General features: G+C 39.7%; 1 protein-coding gene across 1 annotated transcript in view; it reads right to left on the bottom strand.

Moving 5' to 3' along the window:
• chdh (choline dehydrogenase) overlaps positions 1 to 5,193 on the bottom strand; it is a 16,300-nt gene extending 11,107 nt beyond the window's left edge. The window contains 4 exon segments of the mRNA XM_016541500.1: positions 1,583 to 1,734; positions 2,078 to 2,506; positions 2,509 to 2,848; positions 5,164 to 5,193. Coding sequence (XP_016396986.1) covers positions 1,583 to 1,734; positions 2,078 to 2,506; positions 2,509 to 2,797 — 870 coding nt within the window. The 5' untranslated portion in view covers positions 2,798 to 2,848; positions 5,164 to 5,193.
• Positions 5,194 to 10,948: the final 5,755 nt, after the last annotated feature.

The following is a 10,948-nucleotide window of genomic DNA, read 5'->3' as shown; positions in this document are numbered from 1 at the left end:
CTTCCGAGATCAGACGAGATCGGGATTATGGGATGTTTTTTTTTTTTTTTTTTAACTAGGGTGGTGATTCATAAAATGCATGTCAATGGATACCAGCTCTTTAAAAGAAAAAAAAGAAAAAAAAGCATATACAGGCAAGACAAAATGAATAACGTGGCTCCTGGTGATATATTGAGGTCTTATGAAGCAAAACAATCGGTCTGTGCAAGAAACTGAACATTATTTACAACAACGTTACCTGTAATCCAGAGCTTCAGGAAACAGGGAAATACGATTCTTTTCCATGAACTGCTTCTTTCGGACACTTCGTTTCAATTGACTGGTTCAGTTCACTAGTTTGTTTACATAATCACGCAATGACATGTAACTGCCTTAACTCAAGGAAGGGCTGGGCGATATGGCCAAAGAGATTATCATTGTTTTTTTTTTTTTTTCATATCATACGGTATCGATATTTATCACAATATTAATTTACCATTAATGGGGAAGGAAATGCTTAATACAACTTTATCACTTTAAAAGAAAAAAAAGAAAAAAAAGCATATACAGGCAAGACAAAATGAATAACGTGGCTCCTGGTGATATATTGAGGTCTTATGAAGCAAAACAATCGGTCTGTGCAAGAAACTGAACATCATTACCTGTAATCCAGAGCCTCAGACAAACAGGAAAGTCTGATTTGTTTCTTTGAACTGGTTCTTTCAGACAGATCATTTCAATTTACTGTTTTCAATATCCGATTCAGCAATGTGTTTATGTAATCATGCAATGACATCATGTATACGCAATTATATTATTAAAGGACCCAATATCTCACTAAAAAGAAACACATCAAAAGAAGGATTCGTTCGTGAACTGGACATCACTCTGGACCGTTTGCCTGAGGCTATTGATCAATAATGTTGTAAATATTGTTCTGTTTTTCTTACAGAATGATCATTTCACTTTATAAGACCTCAATATATACCGTCAGGAGCCACGGATATTAATTTTGTCCTGCCTGCATATGCTTTTTTGATTCTCAAAGTGCATGGATTTGCATTTTATGAATCATTTTAAGGACCACGGTTTCAGTTAAAAATCTTCTTTACTGTGCTACTGAAGAAAATAGTTATCTACATCTTGGATGGCCTGAGGAAGAGTAAAATAACAGCAATTTTTCATTTTTGGGTGAACTATCCCTTTAAGGGCTTTTCTCACTTAAAACTGTTAATGGCAGGCTTATATATTCCTGACTGCAGTTTGTAATGAAATTAGTTTTCTGGCCACAAAGCAAGGCAAGTTTATTTATAAGCCTAAAGCCCAAGTATACTATAGAAGCATCCATTAGGTAGTGCACATGAAAAGCCAAATGTGTCTATCCACATTCACAACCAATGCGGCATACTTTAAAAAGGTTTATATGCTCTGCTGTGTGCGATACATATGCCTTGACTGTTCTTCACTCCAGTTAACACCACTTTGACATTTAGCATGTTCCCTTAAGCCGCAGGGTTTAAAACATTGATAACCCAGGGGTTCAGTGCCATGTGAAAAGCTAATTTGACGTAAATACTAATGTCAGTGAGTTCATTTTTTTGACCTTTTTCGTCTGTCCATGCTGCTGGTACTCCACCCCTCTCGCGCGGGTCCCGTCAAACAGAATACGGGTCACCACGCAGCTGACCTCTGTTCTCAGATTGGCTCTGGACAGCGCAGGCCGGAGGTAAGCACTAGCTGTGCTCCATCGTTTACCTGTGGGAGAAAAAGCAGAGAAGCTGAATTTGGTCATTACAGATTATTACTAGTGCACATGCTAAGTATTAAACTGTTACAGACATGCATGATTCCTCAGATCACGTGTAAGAGGCAAGATGCGCTGTTACTTTTGTTCTTCAGCCTGACAGATGCTAAAATGAGTGGGAAAACCTCACAGACTTGCATCACGGTGAACTGCCTTAACTCAAGGAAGGGCTGGGCGATATGGCCATTGTTGGCTATTGCTACAAATATACCCCAGCGACTTAACACTGCTTTTGTGCTCCAGGGTCACATATGATATGGTTTATCATCCATCATTTCCTTTCCTAACGTTCACCTCTGTGGATGGTCATATCCATCCAGCCCACTCCTTCCTGCTGGAATCCGTTCATATCATCTGTGAAGGGGTATCCGGCCTGCTGGCCCGCTTCGATGAACGCGCGGTGCAGAGGGTGACTGGTCTTTCCTCGCGTCACATGCAGTGGGCCGTCGCCCCCTCGGTATCGGTCCGCTCCCAGCTCATGCGTCTGGGCCTTGCGGAAGTACGGAAGACAGTGATCGTAGCCCCAGCCCTCGGCCCCTTCGCTCTGCCAGCTGTTGTAGTCCTCGGCGTGCCCCCGAATGTACACCATGGCATTGAGCGACGACGAGCCGCCCCAGACGCGGCCACGAGGCCAGTACATCACCCTGCCGTCCATGTGCGCCTGAGGTAGCGTGTGGTAAAACCAGTTGTACTTGTCGTCGCAGAGGTTATAGGTCAGAGCGTCGGCATGTGAATCTTCCAGGACAGACGGGTGCTTCCCAGTTGCTTGTCTTTGGGTCCCGCCTCCAGAAGGAGCACCGAATCGGATGCGTTCTCTGACAGACGGTTGGCCAGCACACAGCCTGCAGATCCAGCCCCGACTATCACATAGCTGTATGACGCTGTGCTCTTATTTACTGCCGTACTGCTGTACCCGTGTTGCTGCAGCAGTGGGCATGAGTTTGGCAAGCGTGGCACACCGATGTACCTGCAAAGGCTCGACGTGAGCCTCACAGATGATGAGAGACACGGCATACTGATGGAGCTCTCAGCTTTCAAAGTGCTGCACTGATGGTCATCGGGGGCCTTGAGAAAACACACACTGGATTAAACACTGAGTTCATGAAATTCATTGTGCTTGATGCTGGGTTAGGATTTACTGAAAAGTCTACATGTTATATTACACTTGCCAAGTGCAATTTCTAACTATAGATTACAGTCCAGAAATTTATAAACACTAATAAGTAAATCTTCACCATTACTATTATACTCATTTAATATTAAACTCATGAAAACTAGAATCAAACAGATGTATTAGTTTCCAAGACCTCTTTCATAAGTAGTTTAAATTTACTTGCAAATACTCTCATGGTAACATAAAAAATATTAAATATTAAATAAACATATTAAATACTTAGTTGAACATCATATTATTTTGAATATTATCAATCCACAGAGTGACTCTCTTTATGAGGCAGTCACTGAATCATTCATTCAGACGATTCGTTCAAAAACATTCAGGAACAAGTGACTTATGAGCAAGTGATTAAATCATTCATTCAAATGCAGTGATTGATTCATTCACAAAAGAAGTGACAGGGTGCCTCTCAAACGGAAGGCTGCAGCCTAGTGAGGATCGTTTCTAGTCCAGTCCTTCTGAGGCTTCAAGGCTAGAGTCCTGCTCAGCATTAACCACTAGAATGAGACGGTCTAGTAAGTGCGCATAGCTACGTCATAAATGTTTCCGTCCCCGTGATCACGGCATGAAAATTCGATTAGAACTGTCATTTGAAGAATACATTATATTGAAAAGTTTTATATTAACGGACTTTCTATTTACGCAGTACAGGTAATCACAACCGTCTGGGGTCCCCCAGTGGTTAACACTATGCACAGTTTAGCATTATGTGATTCATTTTCAACGTGAATCTGGTGCATCCTTCAAAACAGGCCGAATGAAGGATTCGAAATGAAGACTTCAAACTGAGACATCCTTCGACCGAGCTTGATGACGTGGAGCCAAGATATGCAGCCAGCCTTACTAGGACGCAGCCTTCAGATTGGGAGGCACCCAGTGTCTTTATGAGTGAGTCATTGAATCAATGAGTCATTCACTCAACCGATTCACTCAAGAATGAAGCAGCTCTGCTGTGTTTTCCTCAGACACAGATAGTAGTTTATTCTGCTTTGACTTTGTTTGGAATTATTTTAATTGGCAGAGCAAAAAACGTGCAAAGAAACTGCCAATATTGTGTCTAAAGTCTCACTCAATATTAACTTCTTGCTCATTGAACTGTTGTATAAAAGTAATATAACACTTACAATTGTGTTGTTGTTCTGAATATCAGCACAGCTGCAATTACGTACAGCCCTATTACTACATGATTATGGCTGTGACATAACATTTCAATGAAAAAAAAATAGTTCCTTAAATATTTATATTTGATTTATTAAATATTTAATATATGCATATTAAATATGAAGTAACCATTTTATGAAAGCAATAATGCACTTGTGCTGTATTGTGAATGTGCACATCATGCTTAAAACCTTTTAGACATTCACTACTATATTCACAATAGAACACAGCCTCTTGCACCTTAATGATATAATGGATATAATATAGAATATAATGTGATGATTCGTATAATAAAGAGCACATTGTTTAATTTAGGCAGGGCAAAGAACTGAAGACAGCAATACAATATATGACGAGTGGTTAATGATTAATTTCTAATGATTTTATTTGAACAAGAGTAATGTGACTGTGTTCTGATGTGTATCTACTAGGGTTGAGTAGCATTCAAACAAGCCTAGATTGTGACATGATTGGATCACAGTTTGATCAAAAGGATCAAATAAGAAGAAGACTGGTGGATAAACTGAAGTTTTGTTGTTTGTTGTTGTTGTTGTCCAGAAAGGTTTTGATGAGCTACAAAGGCCTATAACCTACTCGGACTTTAGATCCCATAAGCAAATTATAATCAATGCTTCAGGGCTGATTCAATAGGATGATAGGACTCCAACAGCGATCACAGGATTGGTTGATTTGAGATCTGTCTGATCGTTGATTCACAACAAACAAGACACGTCCAGGCCCTTCACTTTTATATCTTTCACTTCTAAATATTCTGCTTTTTGTCGATGGGTTTGAGTTGTTTAGTGCTTGTTTCTTTTTTATCGCACAGAACAGTGAAACATTCCACGAGTGCTTTTCCAACAGTCTGAAACTGCATTGCTGTTTTGTTAGGCGTTGTTGTGCAACTTTTCCTGTCAAAACAACAGACCTTGAGCGGATAGTACAGCGAAAGCCGCACAATCACAACAGCTGTTGCTGTTTTCTATATCAGGAAGTTAGAAACATACAGTTACAAGTGACCACAGACTGAAAAACATCTTACCGTGTAGTGCTCTTCATCCAGTGCGCACAGCTGAACTGGAGAGGTGTGGAAGGACTCTGAGTGTAACTCCTCCCACTCGACTGTCCTGCTGCGCGCTGTGGGCGGAGTCTATGTTTTAGCCCCTCCCACGCTGGGGTGGTTGATTGCGATTTCACTTTTTTAACGTTAGTTAGTGTGTAATGTTGCTGTTTGAGCATAAACAATATCTGCAAAGTTACGAAGCTGAAAGTTCAATGCAAACGGAGATATCTCTTTTAAAATTCTGGCAGTTTAATGCCTACAAAAACGGCTGGTAGGGACTACAACAAGTTACTTCACGGGTTCGTGACATCACAAACCCAGATAAACCCCACCCTCGGGAAAAGGCAGCAAAGGGGGCGAGGCCATACTGCGCTGCTTTAGAGAAGAGGAAGAGAAAACTAGAGGTGCTAACATCACAAAGACAATTTTGAGTCAACAGCACAAGGATGAACAATCACCTAACAGTGACCCCATCGGATTCATCTGAATGTGACCCATTGTGGTCAAATGGGCGACTGTAAGGATAAAAGAAACTCAGATACTTTGATCTTCTGAGACAGACAATACACACTTACACGGGCATCTTCACGACACCCCACAGAGGGGTGCTGCAGGAAACGCCTCTCTCACAATCTAGTATGCCTAGTAAGAGCTTGATTAGCTGGTTCAGGTGTGTTTAATTGGGGTTGGAGCTAAACTCTGTGGGACACCGGCCCTCCAGGACCGAATTTGGGCAGCCCTGCTTTAATGCGTTCATGTATTTTCCAACTTAAACAAGACAGACAGCTATGATCGTTTTTTACCCATTGTTGTCTAAGTCTTATATACATTCTTAAATATACAAATTTGCCATAAAAAATACAATTTATTAAACTAAAAATTCTGACTAACAAAAGTATTATGAAATTTATATTTTTTGTAGCCTACTTGTGGGAAGCTACAGTGTCAGAGAAGAACATAAATATGACACCCAAGACAACACGGACAAATGTATGCCATTTCTAAGCAAGGTGCAATTTTGTAAGATTGTGTAAAAACGGTGAAATTGTCTAAAAAAAATGGTGAAACTTTCTTCTTTCAGACGAATCCAGTCGGAGTTATATTAAAAATTGTCTTTGATCTTTCACGCTGTTTAATGCCACTCAGCGGGTGTTGCATTGCTTCAGTCTTGAGTCAGATTTGAGTTAAACCTAAATTGAATAACTTTGCGCGCTGAAAAGACCGAACACGCAAGAAACCTTCATCCACCACTGGATACCTTCCTTGGGCCAAGTGCGTGGACCTTACACCAAATATCTACCAAATATCTTTATCACACTAAGGGATCACATAATGCACAAAATATAATTTGCTATTTAGAATTTAGCTCCAATAATATTAAAAGTTTTACATAAAAATGCAAAACCTTGCAGTCTTGCAGATGGTCCTTCCAAGATAGTGTTTAATCCATTAGTGATGTTTTGTCCATTTGAGCAGACACTTTTTCCCTATTTTTTTTCCCTTCCCTTTGCAGTTCACAAATTGAGTGACTGTTAAAAACTACACACTGGCGACAACTTATTGAATGTGAATTTACTGTAGAATTGTAGAAACACATTGCTTGTTTGTTTGTTTGTTTTTAAATAATAAAAGAAATCAATAAATAAATAAAAAACATAAATAGAATCTATATTTGTGATATCATAAAATCTGACAAATGTGTTCCAAATTACTGATTATTAATGAAACAAAAGGAAGACATACAGTATCTACACTTAATAATATAAACAAACATCTGACATCATACATTCATTACATAAACTTATATTTTATACACAATAAGCACCAACTCCATTTTTGTCCAGTGGCAACAAACACAAAATCTGAGCAAACCACATGATTAAATGATTAGGGCTCAGACCAATCAATGGCTCATTGAATAATTAATCAGTTTAACTAATCACAACCTCATTCTCCCGTGAAAGAAAGAAAGAAAGAAAGAAAGAAAGAAAGAAAGAATACCAGTCTGAAATTACTACATTCGTCCCCCAAAGATGAAATATTTTCTACTTGGAAATCCAGATTAAACATACATAGTCCATAGCACAAATCAGTCATACGAAAAAATAGGCAGTACTATTATCTGACTGACACTTCCAGCACACAAACACGTTCATCTGTAGCAGGGAATGTGTGTGTGTGTGTGTGTGTGTGTGTGACCTTCCTAATTGGCCAAAAACCCTGTGGAAGTTGAGGTTTCATAATCAGACAACTGAATTCAAGACTATCCTTCTGTTTCTGCCGCTCAGTGGATCTGAAGATTAGGCAAATAATTCTTGTTGTAATTAGGTCTGCCCGTATCTGGCTAACCCTACATTTTCTTAGAGTTATAATCAGAATCTGAATATCACAACGGGAGACAGAGATGCATCACATTGTGCTATAAGGAGGATATTTGTGGTAGAATAACTGCATAATTTAAAAAGGATGACTTTAACACAGCTACCTGCCAAATATAGGCATTTTAACAATATTATAACTGCTTAATAAATACTCTTAATTCATACTTATTTGAATCATATTAGAATATAATAGTACATACTATAATAGTAGTATAGTAGTATAATAGTCGTAGTACAATAGTAATAATAGTATATACTATATAATAGTACATAGTATATAACAGAAATATATTGTCATAGTGAGACTGGAGTGTGTTGTGTTTGTGTTTTGGCTCATTAATGTCTCATTATTCATATTACTTTTCTTTCCACGTCTTACTAATGGTAATCTGTAAAAAGACTTCCAGATGGATGAACTCCACACTGTGGAATTGAATCAACACTGAACTGACTTGAACTAAATAATGACTCGATTGTCTTTTATAGAGCTGCTTCTCAGCAGAATCTGAACTCTACAGGGTCGGTTTCTTCATTGGGGCGACAGGGCGATGCAGACCATAGACTGTCAAAAAACATGGACGTAGTGTCCGCGACGTCACCCGTAGGTTTCTGAAGAACATTTTTGAAGCCTAAAGTGGGCGGAGCCGGCCATCGCCATCTTGGCAGCGCGTCACCTCGCGTCACTCCCGGATAATCGAAAACGGGCAAAGAGGCGGGACGTGGGTGGAGCTGGTTGCTGAAACCCACCTTGCTCGACGGTTGGTGACAGCAGCGGCAATCCCCCTGTCACTCAAGTGGCCACGCCCTTAATTATGCAGAACTTTAAGGCTTATTAATATAATTTAAACGGATGGGTTATAAAAAAAATTCACCCCCTCACAGTTGTCATGAAGGGCAAAATTAGCTATATAGACCAAAAGCACTTTTTGTACCAGACAGTAAAAAAAAAAAATTCTGCTGTAAGTTGGGCATTTTAACATGGGGGGTCTATGGGATTGACTCCCTTTTGGAGCCAGTCTCTAGCGGCCAGTCGATGAATTGCAGTTTAATTCACTTCCGTGCTGGTTTCAAGGGAGAGACCAGAAGGTTGCAGACGACAAAGCCACTATAAGGCAAGCCTGCAACCTTTTGCCAAAAAAGCGTAACGGCTAAAGCTAACTCTTCCGGTTTGCCAGTACGTGGGAAAGGAGACCAGAGGCGTTTTTTTTTTATGGATGTCAATGGAGGAGATGCTTCACTACGCTGAATAAACAGCTTTTTAGAGAAAACAGCTTATCATTTAATGAATCGACAGCCTATCAGCTAATCTCCAACATATTTTACACTAAGCAATACTTTGGGATTTAACTATTTTTAGTTTACACCTAAAAAAATGCCGTTTTATAAGAGAAGTCACTGACTTTTTGTGACAGGTGGGATTCAGTTTACGGCACTTCTCTTTCATTCCTATGGAAATTCATTCCAGAAATTCAATGACGTCAAGGTATTGTGATTGGTTATTAAGGCACACGTTATCCAAGTTAACCGTATGCTTTCTCCAATAGTAAGTAATACAGACCCTCTCATCTCTCTATCGTAAGATAATCTCTGCAGACGCTTCTCATCACCAACGAGTGAAAGGGAGGGACTTTTTTCCATCACATTCAACCACAGTGTTACTGCTGTCACTGTAGGCCCTTTTTGACTTTGTTCTGCCCCTGGATCATAGCTCTGGATATATAGTCCAATCAGCGTCAAGCCACGTTCTGTGGAGTACCGCCCCTTTTTGGGCGGGAATCGCCCCGAGGGTTAATACTGTAGACTTCCATAGAAAGATTATTTTTCGGGCTAGCACTAACGTGCTTTCATCATCATACACAACCTTAACTTGTGCAGCGATTGAAGGGAACAAACATACCTCTATTAATGATCTTTAAGCTGAAGTCAGTAGGGCTGAATAAAGCAAACCAATATCTCACCAGTGAAGTTTAGATGGATGACGATTGTAATGGAGGTAAAGATGATTACAGTGGCATACAGCAATCGTACAAATAGACGCGCGATTCCGTTATTAGGCCTATTAGTGAGCAAACAAACAGACCGTGCATGTGCGCTCTCTGATAGCACGGTATGATCGCACGTCTGGCAGGTGTTTTCTAATGGACACTCGCTGAAGAAGCTTGTTTTTATAGGAGTTTTCTGCGGCCAGTGGTGTTTATATCAGTGGGGAGGCCAGAAATGTTCAATTGAGTGGACCTGGGTAACATAGGGTGGACCTCAGTCAGTGCCTTTTTCAAAAATCCTTTTACAATAGCCTACATGAGATAAAAATAAAGATGCAAATTTCGTGTGATTTTTGTGACCGGTACGACTTTAAACAACTGAGGATCATACACTACCAGACTTTAATGTATGATGGCCAGTTTTTCCTCTGTGACTATTTAAAAAGTCGGTGAGTGTATGATGGCCAGTGTTTTAAAATCTGGTCAGATTTTAAAATGAGTGTATTCCAGCATGGAACAGATTTTACAACGCTATAGTCATTATAGACTTACTGACTTCGTAAACAGTCACAAAGGAAAAACTGGGCATCATACACTACACGACTGAGGATCACACATGGGCATCATCAACACTCACTCTGACAGAGGAACTGTTCACTGCTCATGTCGAGCCGCCTTCAGATCACCACATTCAGAATGTTTTTATTTGCTATTTTTTAATTTGTGTTTTGCTCTGTTTAATAATTCTGAATCGATCCATATATAGATTTATATTCAGTCAGGTTGAGGCAACTGGTATATTGGTCTGTTGGCATCTCCGTGTGGTCATGTTTGGTATTGCAGCTTGACTTGTAGTTATACAATAGAAAACGAATTGTGAACTATGAAAAAAAATAAAAAATAGAATTGCAGAAAATATAGTTTTGTAGGAATCATCCTCAAATTTAATTTCGAATGTGGTAAAACAATTATCTTCATTTAAAATGTTATAATATTTAATATTTTATTAAATTCATATTTTTCCTTTTGTTATACTGGGATGCATGCTAAAATTGTTGGATGTGGTGCCCTACCTAGAAAATTTTCCACCAGCCGCCACTGGAACTGTGCCCATAGTTACATTTTCATAATTGATTCTGCAATTTTCCTGTTTATCACTCTGAATCTGTTTTGACAAAATCTGTTGTCACGAATCCGGTTCGTGGGCTTCAGGCCGATTGCCACTAGAGGTCATTCTCCCATTACATTGACTCTCACACCACACAGACTGTTACACATCACCCTGGACTGCATTTCCCATCAACCATTGCACTGATTACACGCACACAGCTGAATGCACTGATCACACACACACACACAGCTGAATCCAATCAGACATGCTACATAAGCCATGGACTTCCT

This window comes from Sinocyclocheilus rhinocerous, unplaced genomic scaffold (genome assembly GCF_001515625.1).
Source record: "Sinocyclocheilus rhinocerous isolate Xijiao unplaced genomic scaffold, SAMN03320098_v1.1 scaffold729, whole genome shotgun sequence".
Lineage (NCBI taxonomy): Eukaryota > Metazoa > Chordata > Actinopteri > Cypriniformes > Cyprinidae > Sinocyclocheilus > Sinocyclocheilus rhinocerous.
Note: the sequence above shows the minus strand (reverse complement) of the source record. Positions and strands in the feature narration are given on the sequence as shown.